Source organism: Plecotus auritus (genome assembly GCF_963455305.1).
Source record: "Plecotus auritus genome assembly, chromosome: 8".
Lineage (NCBI taxonomy): Eukaryota > Metazoa > Chordata > Mammalia > Chiroptera > Vespertilionidae > Plecotus > Plecotus auritus.
Window position 1 is genome coordinate 34,737,996 of NC_137782.1, and position 23,706 is coordinate 34,761,701.

General features: G+C 42.0%; 1 protein-coding gene across 10 annotated transcripts in view; it reads right to left on the reverse strand.

Annotated features, from left to right (window-relative positions):
- PTPRM (protein tyrosine phosphatase receptor type M) overlaps window positions 1-23,706 on the reverse strand; it is a 668,229-nt gene that overhangs the window by 82,236 nt on the left and 562,287 nt on the right. For all 10 annotated transcript variants that reach the window (XM_080683128.1, XM_080683126.1, XM_080683127.1 and 7 more), the window contains one exon: window positions 6,990-7,077. In XM_080683128.1, the coding sequence (XP_080539254.1) occupies window positions 6,990-7,077 (88 nt within the window). The remainder of the gene's footprint in view (window positions 1-6,989; window positions 7,078-23,706) is intronic.

Below are 23,706 nucleotides of genomic sequence, written 5' to 3' on the forward strand. Positions count from 1 at the left end.
TGAAATTTACTTCCATCTTTGTGATTTTATGTACTACTTCAATTTTCTACACAGTTTATACTAATTTTATAATCAGAAAGAAAACAACAGACCTATCTTTATTTAACAAAAATAAAGCCATCAACTTCAAGGCATAGAACAAAAAGAGACTTGAAGGAAACAGAAAACAGAATGTTAGCTGGGTTTGAATTTTATTGGTGAGGTTCTGGGCAATTTTCCCCAAGTTTTCATTACTGCACAATTTTTCTATAATGTGTATGAATGGCATTTATAATTGGGAAAAAAAAGAACCTATTTAGCCAGGGATGTCTGGAATATTATTAAAGCCAACTAAAATTTATGTTATAATTATAACTCAATGTTATCCATCAAGAAAGGTAACAAAATCTGACATTTTGAGACACAATCTGCTTAAAGGCCTTATTGCCATTCCTCTCATTTATTTCAAAAAAGCCTTTACTATATGAAATAGGGCAAACATTATATGTTGGGGGTAAGAAACAGGCACATAAAGACCTGTTATAAAGCATAACAAACCGCAGCCACATAGATCAATGGGTCTCTCTTCCCAAAATAAATATCAGCTATGAAATTCCTCAAGCTCAGAGATGGCTTGTGTTGTGGGGCATCCCAGGCACTTGTTTTGTGAAGTGGCCCCTCCACGCTGAGGGAGGTGAGGAAAGCCATGGAGAGTTCCTTCAGGAAAATGCCTTTCTCCAGCCACTCTCCTGGGCCGTGCGGGGAGCTATGATTTCAGGGAGGTCAAGTGCTCCCTGCAGCCCAAGGTCACCCATGTTTAAGCCTCAATTAGGGGGAAAAACTAACAAAGATCGTGAAATCTCTAAGTATAAATGTTTCTTGTTCTTTTTAGTTTTACTAATCACAAAATGAAGTAACTACTGTTGAAAGTACAATTTAAAATCTGTAACTACAGTTTTTGAAATATTTGAGTCTTTTATATATGATATAAATACAATGATAATCAGCTATGGAGAAATTCTAACACTCTATACAGATTGTGAAAAGCATCTGTAAATATAAATTAGTAAGTACTGTGATGAATAACTACATGTTAAAATTACAAATAGAATTTTAAGCTATATAAATATAGATTGATGGAAATGGATAACTATTCATACTGTTACCAAATTGATATAGTTTTATGTCAGATACAGATACTGTACTTAATATAGCTCAAGTATTTCTATCATGGAAGTAGGAGATTTGTATATCTTAACTTGGCAAGAGAAACAATTAAATGGATGTTTTCAGCGTAAAAATAAAAGCATAACAAACCACTGCTCACTGATGAACAATTATAATCTGCTGGTATGTATGTGTCCATGCATGTATGTATTTGTGCATGCATGTGTATGTATTAATGAATGAGTATACATGCATGTTTTGTATATGCAGGTATGTAAGCATGTATGTATTTATGAATGAATATGCATGTATGCATTTGTGTGTTCATGCATGTATGTATTTTTGGATGTGCATGCCTATATGTTTGCATTCATACAACAGAAGTGGGATAATGTGATATTTATTGTAAAACAGGTCTCTATGCTTTAAGCCCCTGAAACATGTTACTGATACCCTTTTCTTCAAGTAATATTATATTTAAAACATGCTAAGTAGCTTCAAATATTTTACGATTTTCATACTAAATACAACAGATATGGGTAACAGCCTTGCATGCATGTGATTAGATATTACTACAGCAGCAGAAGTGGATCATGTCATTGATAATCTTTCATCTCCAACCAATTCACTCTTTCTGCTAAATATTGATGACATGTTTAAGGTAAATTGGAATCACAGTGATCTAAGTAACCTTTGCCCTCTGAGAGGAGACTGGAAATTAATTTTAATTACAATTGATCTTCAAATAATGGCTTTGCTCCTCCTGTGGTTATATTCTCGCTGCTGCACTGGTTTCATGGTACAAGATGCAGAAAGCCAAGTACCTTCGGGAAGTGCCTGGTGCCTCACTCCTGGGTGAGCCCAACTCCAGCCTGGTGTTCCTGCTTGTGCCCACCTGGGTGCAGGTTCTGAGCATGAGGCAAATAAGGAAATGTTGAGTGTAGTGGTGGGTGGCTAGTGTTAAGCTTCAGTCTTGCTGTTGGTTTTAGGTGTTACTAATTTAATCTTGCCTCGTTTCTCTTTTTTACTTAGACATTTTCAGGGATTCTAATTCATTATTTTTCAGAATATTGGCAGGACCCCTGACTTTTATTTTGCCTGATTTTTCTAGATTTGCTTTTTTGCCTTCTTAAACCTGGTGTAGCAATCAATCTCTTTTCTCCCTTACTCTCATCCACCCGAATTTTCATCCCCAAAGCTCTCCCTGCTAGTCCATTCTTATGTAACTAAACTCTAGTTCCCGGCTCCTCCCTTCACCTGCCTTTATAGCGAACCCAGGCCATGACAGGGATAGAGTCCTCAAAAGTGACACTGTAGGAGTCACTCGTGTATCAGAGAGAAGCACGTGGCTATTAAAATAAAACCCTGGAAGAGCGGTCTTCAGCAGGGGCCCTCAAGATTGGTTGAGAGAATGATGTGGACAGACTGGGTCAAAGCTTTCACTCTCTTCTTGTTACAATTAGCCAGGAAAATAGCTAGAAGGGCATGGGTAACCCAATCAAAATGGAGACCAAGCTCAGAAGGGAGCCCCTCTCTTCCCCTTCATAAAGCTGTCTATCCTCTATCTTATCTTCACTCACTGGCCTTCTCAACTTTCACCCACTCCATTCATAGCAGCTTCTGCTATGTTCATGAACTATCTGCTCAAGGTGCTACATCACAGTCTTCTCTGCACTACATCTCCGGCAGGACACTGTGGCATGCCCTTTGCTCCACGGCGCAGCGCTCCTTTGTATGAGTTAGATGGTTTTGTCTGAGTATTTCTCATTATTAAAGCCCCTCTAGACTTTCAGTGCTCTCCATGCTCCCTCCACACATAATCTTTCCATGCCAATGGCTTCAACTTCCACCTGAATACCCAAGATTCATTAATTTGTATTCACAACAGACGTTTCTCTTTGGGGTTTCAGAGCAGTGTATATAACCACCTACTTGGCATCTCATCTAAATGTTTCAAAGGCATCTCAATATGTCCCCAGATTCAACTAATAGGTTTTCCCTGCTGCCACCAACATCATGCCCACCTGAGCTCCCCTCCCATCTTAGTAAACAGTCATCCTTCCATCTGTCCATCCATCCAACTGTCCTTCTATCCACCCACCCATCCATCCTCCTGCAAGGCAGGAACATAGGAGTCACCTCTGACTCTTGACTTCCCTACCCTACATGCTATACATTCAGTTTGACCAATTATGTCTCTTGAATCCATCTACTTCTCTTCTTTCTAGTTCACGTTATCATTGCTTCCCGCCTGGGTTACTGAATCTCTTAACTAGTGTCCCTTTCCATTTAATTATTTTATGTTATAGTTAGGTTAAATTTTCCAAAGGCAAATTTAATTAACAAACCTCACCCCTTCTCCTAAAAAATCCTTTAATGAGGTTTTCCATATTCTTATCATAAGACTAAAATCCTAACTCCCCTAGAAGGCCCTGCAGGTCTGACATCAGCTTCCCTCGCTCTCTGGCCACCCGCCCTCTCTCACCCCTCCCAGCTCCAGCCACCACCTGGCCTTCCTTCAGTTCCTCAAACACAAGGGTTCTCTCATGCAAAGGGTCTGGTCTGCTCTCAGTAGAAGTGGTCTTCATTTCACGTCCTCAGGGAAGCCTTCTCGCACCTCCTGAACAAGTCTAGCCCCCACCATGGGGTTTCACAGTACCATGTACCTCTCTTTGTGGCCCTTTATTTCACTTATTTGTATAATCACTTCATTCATTTGTACAATCATTTAATTTTCTCCTCCCACCCGCCGGAATGGCAGTTTCCTGAGGGTGGCGCCTGTGTCTGTTGGGGTTCACTGAGGTCACCCAGCATCTTCACACTTCCCACCTCCCACCTCTCCCTTCGATCAAGCTCACTCGGCTCCATGACATGAGGGCTCCTTGTTGCTCCCAATACCAAGCTGAGGCAGAACCACCCCCCTGGGGTCTCTGCCTAGACCGGCTCCCTTCCTCACCTGCATCAGGTACTGCCTGCATCGTCTCCTCTCAGGGACTGCATTGACCACAAGGCTGTATTTCTGTTACATGTCTCACTTTCTAATATACACATTATACAGGTTACTGAGGGGTTGCTTCTCTGTCTCCCCACTCCCATGTGGAGTGCTACCTGGATGAAGAATTCTGTTTTGTTTCCTGCTCTCTCTTTGACACCTAGGATAGTGCCTGGCATGTAACAAGCACTCAATAAATATCTGCTGAGAGAATTCCTTTGGCTTGGCATGGAGCCTGGCACATGTCAGATCAATGTGTCCTTGTTGACTGGATCACATGAAGTGGGAGGGATCCTGGGAAGGGCCTGCAGGTTCTGGCTATGACCTCTAATTGCCTGCCCCCAGAAAAGAGGACCCTGGAGGTGAGGAGCTGCCATTAGCTGGGAGATTTGATATATGTCTTAAGCTCCGACTTCATTATAATTAAGGGAGCATCAGGAGGGCTATGCTTATGTGTGTGGTGTACTAACGGTGGGCTGGGTATTAGTCTGTATTTGGAAAGGGCTAGCTCAGCACATTTATAGTATAAATAAGAAAAAAGTTTAACTTACTTAAGAGCAAAAGCCAATAAGCAGTTTTTAAGCATCATTAAAAGCATTTTAGATTCAAACACGTTTGCAAAACAATGAATGTGATCATTACTAGTACTTCTTATATTCTCAGAAAAGCACTAATGAGAATCTCTAAGATATGTTGACGGAATCCCCCCATTGCTCATCCTAGTTAGTGGTATTATTCCCAAGGCCTAGGTGCTCTGAAGCAGGCTCCCCAGTTAATGAAATCATCTCCCCACAATTACATACTTTTGTGTGTGTGCCTGTGTGGGAGGCGATAATAGTGCTCTTCTTCTCTATGACTGAAAGAAACAGCCAATATGGTATATAGATAAGTGTGATTTAGATACATACTTTCTTTTTGTTCCTCAGATCCTTCCACAACCTTAACAATTCTGAAGATGATTTTACGCTGCCATAACTAAAGACACACAGACAGTCTCAGATGGAACAGTTCCAAATGATGGTTCTCAGAGTGGCCCTAGGCCAGTGGTCGGCAATCTGCGGCTCCCGAGCCACATGCGGTTTGCCGTTCTGTTGACTAATGAGTTTGCCGACCACTGCCGTAGGCACTGCAGGGGCTTCATCAGATTCACCTGGGAAGCTCACACCCGACTGGGATACCTCCTTAGTGAATAACTCAGCCTGCGAGGTCTAGCATGGAGAGTGGGCAAGGGCTGGCACCCGACAGTTCTGGTATTTAAGCCAGCAGTAGTGGTATTTCGGCAGCCATATGCGGTAATGAACTCACCCTAGTTAGCTGGGATGGGTTAACAGTAGTATCTAAGTATTTGGGTCCCCTATTTTAAAAGTATGCATAACGGTTCAGCAGGTGGTCTAAGTGCTCTCTCAGGACATGCCAGCACAGCCTTACATGGAATTATATTAATGTCCACAGACAGCTCTTAGGGGACTTTAGAAAACAGACATTAGAAGAAAAAATAACCACTTGAAACAACACTGATAAACCTAGAAGGCCTTATACGAAGCGAAATAAGATAGGCATCACAAAGAACAAGCGCACGATCTCACTTATATGTGGAATCTAAAAAGAATACATAGAAGCAGAGAGCAGAACATAGAAGCTGGGGGTGGTGGGGGGAATGGGGAGATGTTGGTCAAGGGTACAAAGTTACAGTTATGTGGGAAGGGTAACTCTAGAGACGTAATGTGCAGCCTGATGACTCTGGCTAATAACACTGGGCTGAACCTAGAAAGATGCTGAGAGAGTAGTTCCTCAGTTGCACCAGCCACATTTCCAGTGCTCACCTGGCGAGTGGCGTCTACATGGGAGAGCGCAGACAGGCCCTTTCCACAATCCCAGAAAATTCCATTGGCCTGTGCTGCCCCCGAATCTCTACAGTCCTACTAAGCAATGTGAACTCAGGCAAATAAAGCTTAATTGCACTTTCATAATCAATAGAGCTAATATATTGCTCCCCTGGACTATCCAAACCTTTCAAGTTTGCTCTTTTGTAAGTAATAAGACACCTAGATGCTCTCTGGGTCTATTGCTGCTTTTTTTTGGTTTTTATTTATGTCTATTTAGAAATAGTACTAATTCTGTGAGTACCTTGTGCACACTTGGTGCAGACGGTGTGATTTAGAGCAGTTTAATGCAGGGGATGGATGGCTTCAGCCCTGGGAGAGGGAGGCTCATCAATCTACCACGTGTCCCAGCATCGTTACGGAACATTAATGAGGTTGGGCTCAATTTAAAAACCGTCCAGGGCATTATGGATTGGTAACATTCGGTTCCACAGGAACTGGGAATTTCTGCGATACAATCCTAGCTCTTTGGCTAATGAGTGTTGTGATATGGGGACTATCATTTAACTTCTGCGTTTCAGTTTCCTGTCCTTAAAATGGGGCCATTACTGACCTACCTAACCCAAGTGTCCGGAGGATTAATGAGTTAATGTTTGCGGAGAACTCGGAGCTCCTTGCAGCAAGGCGCGCTGGGCGTCATTATTTCTAGTCATTCCCATGTAGGAGCTGGGTAACATTAGGACCGTTAAGTTTACTCCTAAAACGCATTTTCTTTCTCAGCATTTGAACATTACTGATGTTACCCAAACCTTAAATCTAACAGTGAAACTAGCCCCATAGCAAGACACACTGACATAGTGGGGGTATTTAGGTAGTTTTCCCTTCCTTTAATATGAACACGACGCCAGCGTCCCAGCAGGATGGAGCAGTAATTGCACTGTAAATTCTCACTGCTGGAGGCTGCTGGTCAATCTTTGCAGACGCGGGAGGAAGGTACAGCCCAGCACAATTACACCGCCAATACTTACATGCAATGATATTCCCGTATCTGTTCTTCATTCTGTTCTCATCTTTCTTAGCAGAGTCCCATGGCGCAGACTGCCCTTCAAAGAAGCTCTGGAAGAAAGAGGAAAGTGACACCAAGAATTACAATGTGACGCAGTAAACACAGGGTTTCAATGACAGAGGATGGTATTAAAAAATGTGCGAGGGTTCAGAAGGAAAAATAATGTTCACGCGAATGAGGTAACTGATGAAAGCATTTTATATCTTAAACATTTCATTTAGCTGCTTGTTTTCTTTTAGTTAAATGTTACAAACACAAATGGGGGCTAAAGGATGATCCCACAATTGATCGGTACAATCCATTAAAAATGGTTGTGTGTTCATCTCTATTCTACTTCAATATTTGATACAGAAAAGTGGAACATTTTTCTCAATTTCTGAATTATATTACCATTTTCCAATATTCTCCTAAGAGATATAAAAATATTGTTTTTCTTCCCAATTGCTAACTGAAAGAAGGTTATTTTTGGTTAAGGCTATGAAAGTAGGTAAGCTGAGACATCATGACGTCAAGGCTAAAATTCTTTAATAAATTCTGCTAGAGCTTAGATATCCATTTATTTAAGGATTTGGTATTATTTTACCATATATATATATATATATATATATATATATACACACACACACACACACACACACACACACACACACACACACACATATATTTCTTTTTTCTGTTCAAGTTATAATGAAAATGTCCTCTGCTGTCAGTTGACAAGTGAAAAAAACATCTGGGACTTTTATTTCCACTCTAGCCCACACTCATTTTACCTCCATGTGGTCAACTATATAAGGAGGTAATGAGAAGAAGGATGGTAGCAAGAAGCATTTAGTAAAACTGATTTCCTGTCTTTGCCTCGAGCTATTCTTATACTTCTTGGCACCAACTGGGAAAGGAGAGAAGGAAGAAGACATGAAGATAGAGCAGATAAATGAGCACCATTCTGAAATGTGTCAGGCCCCGGGACTCACATCCTCTAACATGCCCCAGGTGGTTTCCCAAACACTCTCCTTAGAACTGAAGCTCTTTTAAAAAAATATTTGTGTTGATTTCAGAGAGGGAGAGGGAGAGAGAGATAGAAACATCAATGATGAGAGAGAATCATTGACTGGCTACCTCCTGCACGCCCTGTGCTGGGGATGGGTCCGCAACTGGAGCATGTGTTCTGACCAGAAATCAAACCGTGACCTCCTGGTTTATAGGTTGACACTCAACCACTGAGCCACTGAGTCCGGGCTGAAGCTCTTTTTTACTCCCTAATCTCCATCCCACCTATGGTGTTTGAGCACCATGGCTATTTCCACCAATTACCAATAGTTAGTGATTAGTCTGTGGTTATTATTCCTTTTTATGAGTCCAGTTATACCTTATTAGTTAAATTGCTCTCTAGTACTGCTCTGTTAGGGAGGACTCACCTGCTCACAGACCCCACAGTGAGCCCTGCCCACCTGCATGTCACCCAGACCTGACCACTTGGTGGATGGTGCTCAGCACATTCGGCTGTGGACTCCCTGAGAACTGTGGGATCATCATTATAGGACTGTGTGGTCATCATTATATTTGCACAGAGCCTCTGCCTCACAGCAAGAATCCAGTCATTAGTTACTAAATGAATGAGCAACTTGGTGTTTTTAAAAATTCTTTATTGTTTTAAGTATTACATATAAATTCTCTTCCCCCATTGACCTCTTCCCACTATTTCCACCCCCACCCCAGCACATGCCCTCACCCCTGTACTGTCTGTGTCCATGGATGTTATGCTTATATGCATGCATACAAGTCCTTTGGTGGATCTCTCACACTTTCCCTCACTCCCCTGTCTTCCCCCTGAGGTTGGATGGTCTGTTTGATGCTTCTATGTCTACGGATCTATTTTAGTTCATCAGTTTATGTCGTTCATTATATTTCACATATGAGTGAGATCATATGATATTTATCTTTCTCTGACTGGTTTATTTCGCTTAACATAATGCTCTCCAGTTCCATCCATGCTGAGCAACTTGGTGCTTTGGTGACAGTCTGTGTGGCTTTGATCTCAAAATAAGGTCTTACTTCTGTGGCGTAAGTGTGTGAGGGGTTCGAATGCTTGGCAAACCTGAATATGCACAGTTTGCAGATTTCATTGGGCCGCAGTTGGGGCCCCGTTTGTGACCTGCTGTATGATACTGCTGTTACCGTGGTGCTGAGCCCTCCTCAGAGGTTGGCTGGGAAAGAGCACTGTCCCTGGGACCAGTACTTCACCACAACAGAACAGCAGGACACACCCTTTTTATCATGCAAGAGCGAAAAGCTAACACCACAAACGTGAGAGTTAGAGTTTTAAACTGCCCATCTTAATTTAGAGTACCTTAGTCATGATCATCATAGACACCTTATTAGTGTAATAGGTTTTACACTATATTTATCATTTAGAAAAAAGCATGGTGGCATACCAGGATTCCATGTACTATATATCTATAGCTATATTAGTAGATCCACACCATCCATTGCTAACTGAAGGGTAAAATACTGTATAATACAGAACAAATACAAGTAAAACATTTCCAGGTTACTAATAAGTAAATAGAAATACTAGCATTAAAGCATGGGTTAATTTCATCTAGAACAAGACCATGATGTCATCAGGGGATTTATTAAAAAATGTAACTTTTATTCTGCTATAAAATATGCATTTAAAAATTGCTTCAGGGATTTTAAATTTATGCTCTCTTTCTGAATAGTGTCTTTGTTATTCTATGAATGACTATTTCACAGTTGAGTAATAACTATTATTTAACTTCCCTTATAACAATTTAATTCTACTTTGAGCTTGTCGTGATGTAATTACCAATTTTGTCTCCCTCAGTCTTTCCCATCCATCTAAAAGTTTTCAAATTTTGTCTTTTTATAGAAAGATGAGAAAGGTCAGTGACTTTGAGGGAAATCACAACATCTTCCTGCAGATCCCTGGCCACTAGTTAACAGTATCTCAGTGTGTGTTCTGGGGGGAGGGGGTGGGCAGTGATAAATTAGGGAAAAAGGCACGTGTTAAACTAGTAGAGAAAATGCTCTTCGGTCACCTGAGGCAAAGCCACAAGTCACACGCAGATGCTCTCCTGTGGTAGACTGTGCTCACATCACAGCTGTGTTTCTTTAGCATCTGTGGTAATCATAGGGCTTCTAAAAGCCCTGGTTTTTAAAAACAGTTATTTTAATTTGATTGTTTTCATTTAACTGATAATCAGGAAACAGACACACATCAACAATGAAATGATAACCAATCTCCTTACATTTGGGCACTACCTGTAGCTCCTGGCATGTTTTCATAAGGGTGGGGCCCGAGTACCGTCTATCTCCAGCACTAACTATGGTGAGCACCAGTAAGTGCTTGCAGAATGAACCAGTCCATCTACTCAGTTAATCCTCACGAGCAGACAGGCACAGAGGGACTGCTTCCTCGCTTTACATGAGGGACATGACAGGCGGTCAGATCACAACCAGCTCATAACAGGCCAACCTGGGTCAGACTCAACATATTCTGACTTTTAATCCACTGCTCTTCCTGCACCACCCTGACCCTGACAAGGAGTTTGAAGGGGAAACCAGTGTTAAACCTTCTTAGAAACATATAGCTAACTATCACTTTCCACCTCATCTCCTTGAAGCTTTGTGACAAGAAATATAAAAGATGTCCAGTGAACTTTGTTGAACTGTTGATCATTTTTTCAAAATAGGGAAATGTCTTCTCTCATAAGATAATGTGATCACTGCAGGGAAGCCACAGCAGGAGGGCGAGCAGAAGGGGCAGTTCTTGCCATGCGCATCCCCAGCTTCCTGCCCAGGAATTATGTGAATCACTTTAAGTGGCAAAATGTATTTGTTTTTTCTTAAACAAAAGCAAAACAAACCATTAGAAAAAGCTGCCAAGAAAAGATCAACTAGTGCCATCCATCGTCTCCCTACAGTTATCATGACCTGGTCTTTCATTGTCTGGAACAGCTCTGCTTCCAATTATATTGGCCAATCTCCCCATAAAAACATGTGCATTGTCAAGCCCAGGTTTCTTTGTCCTTGGCTTGCAAAATAAGTAATATGCCTATGGGGAGCCCAGGGAGAGGAAAAATGAACTGAATCCGGTAACTTGGCTTTTGTTTCCTTTTGATATGGAGATTAACATTTTTTTTCAAAGGTGGTCCCAGTTTTAAATGCTATGAATTTTTGTTAGCATATTTTTGAAGCATCTGAGAAAATATTTACCTTAGACTTTAGATTCCCCCTTATGCCTGAACTACTACAAAGTTAACTGTTTCCATACCTAGTTAGGAAAAAAAACTTTACCGGTAGCTCTAGAACCACTAGGCATGCAGAGAAGCTGTGACGTGACATGCGGGTCTTTAGCACTGTGAACCCCTCGTGGCGTTCCTGGCTTGGGAATTCTGAGCAAGAATGATCATCAGGACAGGAAGGCGGCTCATCAGTGCTGTGGGACTCTGCTTCCTGTCTGGGCCACAGCGAGGCCGGCACCGGTGTGCGACCCCAGAGGCAGCCCGGCACTTCCTCCACCCCTGCTCTCCTGAGACCCTGAAGAGACGGAGCCTTCTCTGGCTACCCTGTGACCCACCTCCTTATGATCATTTTTTTTTTTTTTTTGGTAGACCATGAGATAAACCCACATGCAATATATGCCTGAGGAAAATTAGGTAATTTTGTTAGGCAATCAGCCTACTAGGTCCTATTTCACATCCCTTTTAGCTTTTGAATATCTTTTAATGAATTAGGCAAATCAGCACACATTTATGTGATTTTATCCTGTGCATTTTTTCTTTGGGCAAGAACAAAAGCTTCTTTAGCTATTATTTTCATCTTCAAGAAAACCAAAAGTTATCTCTGTTCCTTTAAAACTATGGACACTGAATTACTGAATGCTTTGAAAAGAATTCTACTCTGAACCAATTTTCTTGGGAAATAAATTTACTGCCACATCATTTACGTGGTATCTAGAGAAGGGATGGTCCTATCACATATTTTGGAAGGAAAGCCAACCCGGTTTTGAATCCTCCTCCTGAGAAAGTGAGAACTCTTGCTCCCAAAAGGCACCAGAGGGCTGATTCCCGAGCACGTGCCAACGCCGGCTTCTGGCCACTGCGGGATACTCTGCTTATCTGCTCTTACAGTTCCCTCCGCCCCAAACAAACGTTCATGTTCAAGTTTACTAGTAAGTACAACCTCTAACTCCGCCTTAATTTCTCAGTTTTTGCTTGACCAAAGTATGAGCAGGTTCACTGACATCAAATTCAAACAACGCACGGGCATGACTTTGAAAAAGCCCCGTGAGAGCCAGCAGCGGAGGTGACTGAGAGAAGCGTGGCTGAGGCCACCCCACAGCAGCTGCCGACTCCCGACCTGGGAGCAGCCACGCAAGGACCAGCTGGGGAGACAGACCAGGATGGCCCACGCTCCCAGCACACTGTGCACGGGAGGGATTTTAAACCTAATATGCACAGTTAGGCAATATTTAGTGTTTAGGGCAGATTTTTAATATGCAGATACAATTTAACACACCAACTATGGACTTTTATTATTAAAAAAACCACTTTATGTATTTTGGGGATTTGAGTTAATGGTCTCACTGTACCTTCAGCTAGAATTTTCATAAATATACTTATGGTTTGATTCTACTTAACATATAATTAAAGTGTTTCCTCGGACTGCTTTAGCTCATCCATACTGAGCAAAGGCAGCAAACCCGGGAACAACTCTGAAAGAGCAATAAGTCTCTGAAACAATAAAAATGAAACCAGGCAAGCTCCAGTGAATACCAATGACTGCTCCGCTTCAGGATGCTGCTCTCCACGGGCACAGAGCAGAAGGAAATCGAACATCCTGCACACAGTCATTTTTTTCTGAACAGAAAACATGTTTTCGTGATTCAATAACCTCCTCCCCCATTCGTCCTATCACCGTCATTTTCTACAGCATATAATTATACCTCAGTTGCCCACCTCAAGAGAACATTACTCCAAAATGATGCAGTCTGTTAAAAAATGCCACAGCTCCCAGATATTAAAAAAGGAGAAAACAATTCTATGCAACAGAGAAGCGGCCAGGAAGACAAGGATACAGGTCAAGGCTGAATGTAACAGGTTCAGGTTCAGGCCGTGCAGGGTCAAGTTAGAGAAGCTCCTGAAATGGAATTTTCCCTCCCTTTCTCATATGAATAAAACTGTGCACGGAAAAAGACTGAATCTTCACCCAGAAAGAAGGAAGATGAACTCACTGGGGCATGCAAAGCCTCTGAACTGTCTTTGTTTTCTGCTCATCCTTCTCCTTTGGTTCTTCCAAGCGCTGCATTTTATTAGGTCCATATCAACTACTTATTGCTGTCATACTGAAACAACTGAAGATGTCTCACATGGCCTGGCGGGGCACAGAATGGCGTGCTCATGGGAAGGTGACCCCAGAAGCTCAGGCCCAGGGGCAGCAGTGGTCACCAGTCACCATCAGTAGCCAAGGAAGGAGGCAGTCACACGGAGCGTGCGATGCTTTAAGGGCCAAAGAAGTGGGGACTGGGCAAAAACAAGGCTGAAGACACACAAACTGTATTGTTTTTATTGAAATCTAAATGGGATATTCTGATATATTTATTTTTTATATTTTTATTGATTTCAGAGAGGAAGAAAGAGGGAGAGAGAAACATCAATGATGAGAGAGAATCATTGATCAGCTGCCTCCTGCACAACCCTGCTAGGGATCGAGCCTGCAACTGGGCATGTGCCCTGATTGGGAATTGAACTTTGACCTCTTAGTTCATAGGTTGACACTCAAACACTGAGCCACGCCTGCCGAGCAATAATCTAATATTTAAAAAAAGTTGCTAATCCATTCAGCATTTCAAATGGCCACATTTTATTGCAACTTAATCCAGCTCCAAATTTTGCAGAATATTTCTGTTTTGCAGGATCCAGGCAGATGATGACTTGAGCAATAGTTGTCACACTGCCTTCCGTTACCTAACATCTCTTTCTCTTTTGAAGACTGAACTGAGGTTTGCAGTCTAAAAATATTATATGATGTTTTTGTGCCCAGAAACACCTCCCCCATGTTTGGCTGAGATTTAGAACATGTTTTATGTCCTGTTGAATATTACTCAGAATGAATGACTTTTCACAGCAATATCATATTCTTCCTCTTTAGTAATATATGCTTATGGGGTTTTTGAAGCTTTATCACGTAAGGCTTTTTATTCCTATCACATAGGTTTGGAGATTTCAGATCAGAGGCAGGAATGGCTGGCCTGAGATGATGCAGACCATAAGTAGGAGAGCTGGGACCTGACCTTAGTGCTCCTCTAACTTGGCCACAAAGCTGGCCTAGAGCACATGGCTTTGTGCTCACTGTATTGCATTGTGCACACAGCATTCTGAGATCACCCTTGCCACGGGTCATAAGCCACCAAGCATTTCTGGTTTCCACATTTAATAGAATAAGCCTGCTCAGTTACTGTCTGCACAGTGATTTTCCTGGGGATGTGAAGACCTGTGAACCCTGGAGGGACCCTCAATCCATCTGCTATTCTTTACATTTGCCCAATTTCAAAGCCCCCTTTTTTCCACCTTCAGAATCACTGCAGTAGTAAGCTCTCGTTAATGATATGACATATCCCTCAAGTGTACAAAGCAGAAACGTCTGAAAACCATGATCACGTGGCCAGAGAGGAAAAAAAAAAAAAACATTCTTTACCCGAGTGATAGAAGAAAAAGTGATGAAGATGGTCACCATGGAGCACTGGCTGATGCTGAGCTTTCCTTGGACAAGACCCATATTCTGAGTTATTGAGACTGATGCACAGTAGGGCGGCTTTTAAAGGGGGGCTATTTTGATATAATTGGGGTGAGTTCTGGTCGAGAGGAGTGGCTGCTCAGGGATACTGGCCTGCATTCCTCTCCCCTCTGTTCCCTAAAGGAGAGCTTAATGACAATCCCCCAATTCCAGCAGGGCCCAGCCTCCTCCCCCTTAGGATGCCTTCTCAGGGCTGGACCTTTCTGTCTTCCTACATGTGGCAAAGTTCTCACCCACTAATGCTGCAGAGGCTGCTGAGAGCTTTGGGCAGTCCTTGGTTCCTTGTCACTTGCCCCTGAAGGGGGGTTACAAGGGCCCATCACAAGAAGCATTTTGCTCAGTTTGAAACTCCAAGGCTGCATGTGCAGACTCGTCCCGACAGTCCCTGCTGCTCAGTATGCAGTGAGGATGGGCAGAGGGGGGCTGGACTGCAAGGCTGACGCAGTGTTCATATTCACTATATACAACTTGGTTGAAGTTTACTTTTTGGGGTTGGGCATTGCCCATCTCATGATCACGGTGTACATCGCCAGATTAACCAATTTTGTAAAGCTGCTGGAACTTGGACCTGCTCTTCATTATTGCGTTTCCCAGACAACTCCAAGAAGGCCACAGTGTCAAAATAGTGATGTTAATGAGCAACTTGTCACAAATGGTATAAAAAGAGGACTGCTCTATTTAAAAGGCAGTGAAACTATCTGATTCAATTGCTTTGCAGTTTCTCTAAGTTACTCTGGGTTTCAGTCCTACCTCCAGGATTGCCACCTACATTTCAGAGAGATAGTAATGTTCATTTCCCCTCAGATGCAGATATTGCCAGGGTTGGAGATGTTAGTACCACTCAAGGACTGTAATTTCCTCCACCTCTGCATCTGCTTTGGAAGAGTGATTTGTCAGTGAGCTTGTGCTAAATGTGCCCAGAATTGGAGAGATGAGCAGGAGTCCCTCCATGGAAAAAGGCTTCCCTAAAGCATCTAGAGAACAAATGGGTGTTTTTGCAGCAAGGTAGCTGCTCCTTTCCTTTGGAGAGCAGCCAGAATAGTTGAGTTCCTACTTATCATTATTGTAATAGCTTTCTACCTGGTTGCTTCACTGCCCTCCAGTGTACACACTTCTCCCGGAGCTTTCAAAAACACACCTGGGCACTCTGGCCAGTAGGGCTCAGTTGGTTGGAGCGTCTTCCTATACACCAAAAGGTCACTGGTTCCAATCCAGTCAGGGCACATACCTAGGTCATGGGCTCGGTTCCCAGTCAGGGGAAGTGGGGGAGGCAACCAATCAACGTTTCACTCTCACATTGATGTTTCTCTCTTCCTATAAAAAAAAGTATGTCCTTTGGGTGAGGATTAAAAAAAAAAAAGAAAGAAACACACCTAGTCACCTGCCACATGCCTATTTGAAAACGTAGCAAGTCTCCCTGCTGACAACATGGCTGTCACAGGACTGGGGGGCGGAACCTGTGCAGCCACATAGTGCACAGTAAATTCTCCTCAGGACCAGCAAGTTCTGTTCTCGTTCTCATATGAAAGCTTGACACTTTGAAGACAATCCATCCTGTTGACTTGGCTGCCATGTTTGTCACTGTTTCCTTGGCAATAATCCCTGTCAATTTTTCCTTTCTAGCTCTATATTTTCCCTCTACTGATTCTACCTAGTGTTTAGAAGTGGGATTATTGTTGTTTTGTTCTTACCCCTCTCTTGAAAAATCAAACATCCTTTCCAAGGTATTTCTTGGAGATCTGTGGGTTTTAAAATGTCCTTACCTCAGAAATCACAGTATATAAGCTCTATCAAATGTGATTGAAAATCCAAGGATACTTTTTAAGACATGACTTGGAAATGAATAAGTGTACCAGAAAAAGGAATTTTAATGAGAGATTTGTGACACTCTTTTTGACATCAATTAATTTATAAAATCTATCAGCATAATTCCCAGAACTAAGTCATGATGATTAAAGATAAAAATTCTGAAGGAAGAATTATTTTATAAATTTGGACATCAAGGTTAGAGATACTTTTCAAACAGCTTAGTGAAGAATATTGCATCTTCACTTACTGTGTCAGAAAGTTCAATTTCTACTCTTAAAAGCAAACATTTTTATGGAAAATTAGACCCACAATGAAATTAGAGTCATAGCTGATCTCCTTTATTGACTGATGCTTAGCCAAACATTTCTATTGAAGGTTTTGGACACTATCATTTCACTTCAGAGGTCCATAGAGGAAAGTCTAAGCTCTTAACCTTAGTCTCCAGGCATGAGGAGGAAATTCTGAACAGAATCAAAACCATGAGCCTCCACCCTGCACAGAGCAGAAATCTTGGCATCGTGGACATTTTAAGAGTTGCTGATGATCACTCATCCAGAGAGAAAGAGCTACTCACAGCCTCCGTGGAGAGTCCTAAAAGGACTAACTCACCCATCAAAACAGATGGAGCACTATTGGTTAAAATCATCTTGTTACTTGTGTGGAATGGCTTATTCATCTGTGTGTGCTCCCTATGAACTGTTACCACCTTATTAAGATACTAGAGGCCTGGTGCATGAAATTTGTGCACGGAAGGAGGGTGTGTCCCTCAACCCAGCCTGCACCCTCTCCAATCTGGGACCCCTTGAGGAATGTCCGACTGCCCATTTAGTCCAGATCCTGGTAGGATCGGGCCTAAACGGGCAGTCAGACATCCCTCTCACAATCCAGGACTGCTGGCTCCCAACTGCTTGCCTGCCTGCCTTCCTGATTGCCCCTAACCACTCCCCTGCCAGCCTGATTGATGCCTAACTGCTCCCCTGCCAGCCTGTTTGCCCCTAACTGCCCTCCCCTGCAGGCCTGGTCACCCCCAACTGCTCTCCCCTGCAGGCCTGGGTCCCCCCCAACTGCCCTTCCCTGCAGGCCGAGTCGCCCCCAAATTCCCTCCTCTGCCGGCCTGGTCACCCCTAACTGCCCTCCCCTGCAGGCTTGATCACCCCCAACTGCCCTCCCTTGCAGGCCTGGTCCCTCCCAACTGCCCTCCCCTGCTGGCCTGATAGTCCACAACTGCCCTCCCTTGCAGACCTGGTCCTTCCCAACTGCCCTGCCCTGCTGGCCATCTTGTGGTGGCCATCTTTTTTTTTTTTTTTTAAATATATTTTATTGATATTTTACAGAGAGGAAGGGAGAGGGATAGAGAGCTAGAAACATTGATGAGAGAGAAACATCGATCAGCTGCCTCCTGCACACCCCCCACTGGGGATGTGCCCGCAACCAAGGTACATGCCCTTGACCGGAATCAAACCCGGGACCCTTCAGTCCGCAGGCCGACGCTCTATCCACTGAGCCAAACCGGTTTCGGCTGTGGTGGCCATCTTATGTCCACATGGGGGCAGGATCTTTGACCACATGGGGGCAGCCATCTTGTGTGTTGGAGTGTTAGTCAATTTGCATATTATTCTTTTATTAGATAGTATTAGATAGGATAGAGGCCTGGTACACGGGTGGGGGCCGGCTGGTTTGCCTTGAAGGGTGTCCCAGATCAGGGTGTGGGTTCCCTTGGGGCATGGGATGGCCTGGGCAAAGGGCCTGTGGTGGTTTGCAGGCTGGCCACGCCCCATGGCGACCCAAGCGGAGGCCCTGGTATCTGGGATTTATTTATCTTCTATAATTGAAACTTTGTAGCCTTAAGCGGAGGCCAAGGCAGGCCAGGGCAGGCAGAACACTTGGCTTCCTCCATTGCCGGGAAAACCCAAGCCTCCTGTTTGCTCTGTGGCTGCAGCCATCTTGGTTGGATTAATTTGCATACTTGATCCTGATTGGCTGGTGGGTGTGGCTTGTGGGAGTAGCAGAGTGATGGTTAATTTGCATATTACTCTTTTATTAGATAGGATTTTTGGACTGGGAAGTTGCAAGTAGGTGAAGCAAAAGAGGAAACAAGAATCTCAAAGGCAAGTAAAATGGACTGAGGCACCAGAAGCAATACATAAATTCTTCCCAAATTTTACCACTTGTGTACCACCTTCACCATTTCCCACAGCCCCTTACCATTTACCTTTATTTTGTCTAGGGATTTAAATTTAACTATTGTGTATTTAAATACATTTATTTGGAAATGAAATTTCATATCACTATAGAAAATGAAAAGACAAAATATTTACCACAGTAAAGATAATAGAAAAGGTAAATAAAAAACAAAACAAAACAATGGTATTAATTCCAGCCCAGCTATATTGCTTGGCTATGTTCTGAGCCCAAAGCCTCTTCTTTGCTGGGTGAGAGGGATGCAAAAGACACTCTAAAGCCAAACCAGGACCCACTGATGAACCAAAGGACTGAAAGAACTAATCAGACAGGCGATCGCTTTCTCTCCCTGTAATTCAGTGCTGTTTATTCCTTGATAGTGGATCTCCTTAAAAATCACTGTGCATCCCCAGTTGTTTGCATAGCCTACTTGGGGAGAACTCTGAATTCATCATCAGTCTTGGCTCACAACACAGGTTACAGAAGAGGGAAGAAGAGCATGGGGGTACTTAGGACCTGGTTCTTAAAGAGGGTTTTAAAAAATGATATGATTGTATCTTGTTTTAAATAAATTGCTGTCATGATTGAGAGAGAATAACAAAAAGGCACATTTTATGTGGAGTGCACTCTACTCAGAATTTAAAAAATTCTTCTAATGTTCTATAGTATAGTTTTTGTTGTTGTTTTTTACAATCACAATCTGATGAAAGATAACTATTAGTTTAAGTGAATGAAGGTCAGATGCTAAAAGGAAACAGCCAAAAGTTGTATTTAGAATTTGCTGATACGTTAAAAAATGAAGAGTTGGCCCTAATTCAAGGAACCAGATATTAGATTAAAACCTTGGGGGCACATGGTTCAATTTTTTATTTAGAATTACAAGGTTTGGGACTAAACTAAAATAAGATGCTATTAGACACACTGCCTTAAAACATTTTAGACCAGGCAAGAGAGTTGAAAGTAAATTAAAGTAAACTTCAGGGTCAGTTTTCAAATGCAAACAACAAAGACCCAGTGCCCTTGGAAGACCTATATTACCAGCTCTATCATAACAGAATGAACTTTCACACAATGTCCTGAGCCTGTTGTTTCAGCAAAGAAAATTCCTGAAAGGAGATCTGAATTTTTGCCAAGAAGTGTAATAAGGAAAAAACTTTGGCACAAAAGATTTTGATTACATATGAATTCTTTTCTTGAAATCACAATAAGCTATCAGTTCAGAAGTATTTATAACAACAGATAATATTAACAACAGATAACATTAAGAATAACATAAGCCCAGCATACTTGCTTTGTTCTAAAGATTACTCTAAATATAGATTCTAAATACTATTCTAACTATGCTAAATACAAATGTAAATACTATTACACACTACTGCATATCTGTAACTTATCTATAATATTGATTGCATTGATGTCTTGACAGACATGAATCCTTCAATTATTTTCCTGTTATAGCTGTAACTTATGCTCAGATAAATGATTCCAGCATATTTATAAATACAGGTCAATCTTATGATTATTACCACCATCTTATAATATTTATTATCTCAATGAGTTAAGGGCACTGGTAATCAATATGTTTGAAGTGAATTTTAAATTATACTGAGGAATAACTTAAAAAAACTTTTTATTTTGAAATATTATAGGTTCATAGGAAGTTGCAAAGATAGTACTGAGATTCCATGTACTCTTCAGTTTTCTGCAATGGTTACCAATAATTTATACATAATTGTAGTACAGTATTGAAATCAGGAAATGGAATTGGTTACAATGCATTTGAAAAGTTCTATGCTCTTTTATGGGGGGAGGGATGGACATTTTCATTTCTCCGGGATAACAGCTGGGGAGTGTGATTGCTAGGTTGTACAGTAAATGCATGTTTAGTTTTTTTAAAGAAAATGCCGAACTATTTTCCAGAGTGGGAATGGCTCTACATTTTACATTTTTACCAGCAATTTATGAGCAATCCAGTGTCTCTGCATTCTCACCGGAACTGACTATTGCCCCTATTTTTTATTTTAGTGTTCTAATATTTGTGTAGTGGTATCTCATTGCAGTCTTAATTTGCATTTCTTAATGGCTAATTATGTTGACTCTCTTTTCATGTGTTTATTTGCTCTTCCTATACGCTATCCTTTGGTGAAGTCCTTTGTCAGATATGTGGGCTGCAAATATTTTTCCCAGTTCAGGGCTTGTTTTCTCATCCTTTCAATACAATATTTCACAGAGTAAATATTTTTAATTTGATGAAGTCCAATTTCTTGATTTTTAAAAATGGATCATGCTTTTGGTGTGATGTCTAAAAATTCTTCACTAAGCATTAGGTCCCCCCCAATAGCTTTTATTAAATTTATAACACTATAAAAGTCTATGAGGTCTTATAGTTAATAAATTGGATAATTATAATAAAATAATCAACACTGTATCAGTGATTGCAGTGTCAGTATCAGCACTTCAGACATTAGGAGACATGTCCATAAATATATCTGTGGACCCCTATCACGCAGGCTCTCCAAGATGAATCTTAGGTGCTCTTTTTTCCTTACTCCACTTCTAACTGAATGAATTGGGATGTGGCTCTTCATTCAGACAGTAGAATGAAGAAAATTTTTATGGATCTTCCAGGATACCTGAGAGCGCAAGGTTGTACTAGCGAATGAATAGGAAACAAGTGAGAAGGGAACAAGAGAAGCTAAGAAGTAAAAAGGAGAGAATGAAAGCATCAACATTAATGTAGGTCCAAGATGAAGGGCATAATGACAGTTTTCTTTTAGGACTTCCTTTGTTCCAATGTCTGTGGGATATGATGTTGCTCTAGCCAGATGGCCCTTCCTTCCCTTGCCTTGCAAAATTGATCTATTATGACTCAGCTCAAACCTACTACTTCCATGCATTTTCTTCTCCAGTTTCCATGGATTGATTTTTCCCTTCAAAATTCTATTGTACTTATATGTGCCACTTACATTTTTGTTACAGAATGGATATGTAACATCCTATGTTATTTTTATCACCACAGTTAAATTATGTGCTGCTTGAAGAGAAGCCCATGTTCCCACTTAACACCTGCACAGCAGAGATCTGAGTACAAAGCAGGCATCAGAAGGATGCTCGCTGCAGGAACTACCTCAATGATTGCCAAAGCCGTTGAGTGTGACCTTCCAGAGCATGAAAGGTAATGGTAGTTCTGGGATGATGGGAATGTCTTACATCTGCACTATGGCCCACTTGCAATGAGGCTAGGGTGGTTGAGAAACTGAATTTTCAACTTTGTTTAAATTAAGTTAATTTAGATTTAGATAGCCACATGTGGCTAGCAGCTACCATACTGGACAACTCAGGTTATGATTTACAGCAGACACACCCACGGGACTGATGGACAGGAGCGGCCAGAGGATTGCCTTGCCTAGCCTCGCCTCTCTGGGAAAGCCCCATGGTTGGGTCTCAAATTGGAAGCTATCTCAGTCTTCTTGAATAACAAATAAGATTTTCTCAGTGTTAGGGGCTGAATTGTGTCCCATCCTTTGCCCCCTGCCAAGCTCATATGCTAAAGCCTTAACTCCCCAGTATCTCAGAATGTGGTATGTGACTGTATTTGGAGACACCGCTGTTCAAAAGGTATTTCGGTTAAATGAGGCCAAGTGGGTGGGACCTAATCCAATATAACTGTGTCCTTATAAGGGGAGATTTGCACTAAGGGATGACCATATAAAGCAGCACCATGAGGGTGGCCATCTGCAAGCCAAGGAAAGAGGCCTCAGAGGAAACTCACTCTTTGGCACCATGATCACAGACTTCAGCCTCCAGAACTGGGAGAAAATATGTTATGTAAGTTGCCCAGTCTGTGGTATTTTATCATGGCAGCCCTAGCAAACTAATACATATGTAGCACACATAGAGATGAATTGTTCCCAGTCATAGATGCACAAATATTAAATTGAAGGGACTCTGATGTGTAACTTAGATGCTAATGAACTAACTTAAAATGGGGATGTTTTCTCCTCCAATGTCCATTTTGCCCATGGTGCAGTATGCAGTGGCACTGCCAGAAAGCTAAGTCGTCAGGCTGACGCTAGTTGGTAGACACTGGGATGGAGAAAACAAAGTGCAATGTTTTGTGGGAATGAGTCACTTAAGTGTGGAAACACAAAGGCTGGCTCTGGCAGACACAGCTCTTCTTCTGCAGGCTGACGTTCACTGCTGGATATACACAGACAATTTCTGCTCCTCTGAACATCTTTCCATAGTGAAAATTCAATCCTTCATTTCTTGAGGTGTGATTATCACTGAATTCGTAATCAAGCCATAGTTCATGCAAGCAGGAAGACTTTCTGTCTCAATGCTACAGTCCTGTGATGTGTTCATGAAACAGACCCACACAGCGGCAGACAACCCCACTGCCAAAGCCTTCAAGACACAGCATCAGATGAAAGAAAATGTGGTTCATGGGGCTTGCCATGGCCATTAACCCACTCCTCAGGTAGGGCTGATTTTGTAATGATTTAGTGTGGGCAACCCCGGCAGCCAGAATTAATTAAGAACTATTCGGGGATGCTGAAGCACCAGCAGCAATCTGCAGAGTCTTGGCAGTTAATTAAGGGTCAGAACAGGGTCTCCCTGCTTTCTCCAGCTCTGTCTGCTCTGTTGGGCCTCAGAGCTATGAAATCTTACGCGTATTCTGACTTTATGCCTTTTCCTTTTCACATTGCTAGTGGTAGAAGACGACCTCCAGAGAGGTCATTATTGCATTGCCATCCTTTCAAAATGCTCATATTTAGATCATCCTTGACAGAAGAGAATATTTTCCAGGATAAATGACCTCTGAAAAAGGAGAATTCACAAGCATCCTAAAGAGTTTGTCTATGTAGACT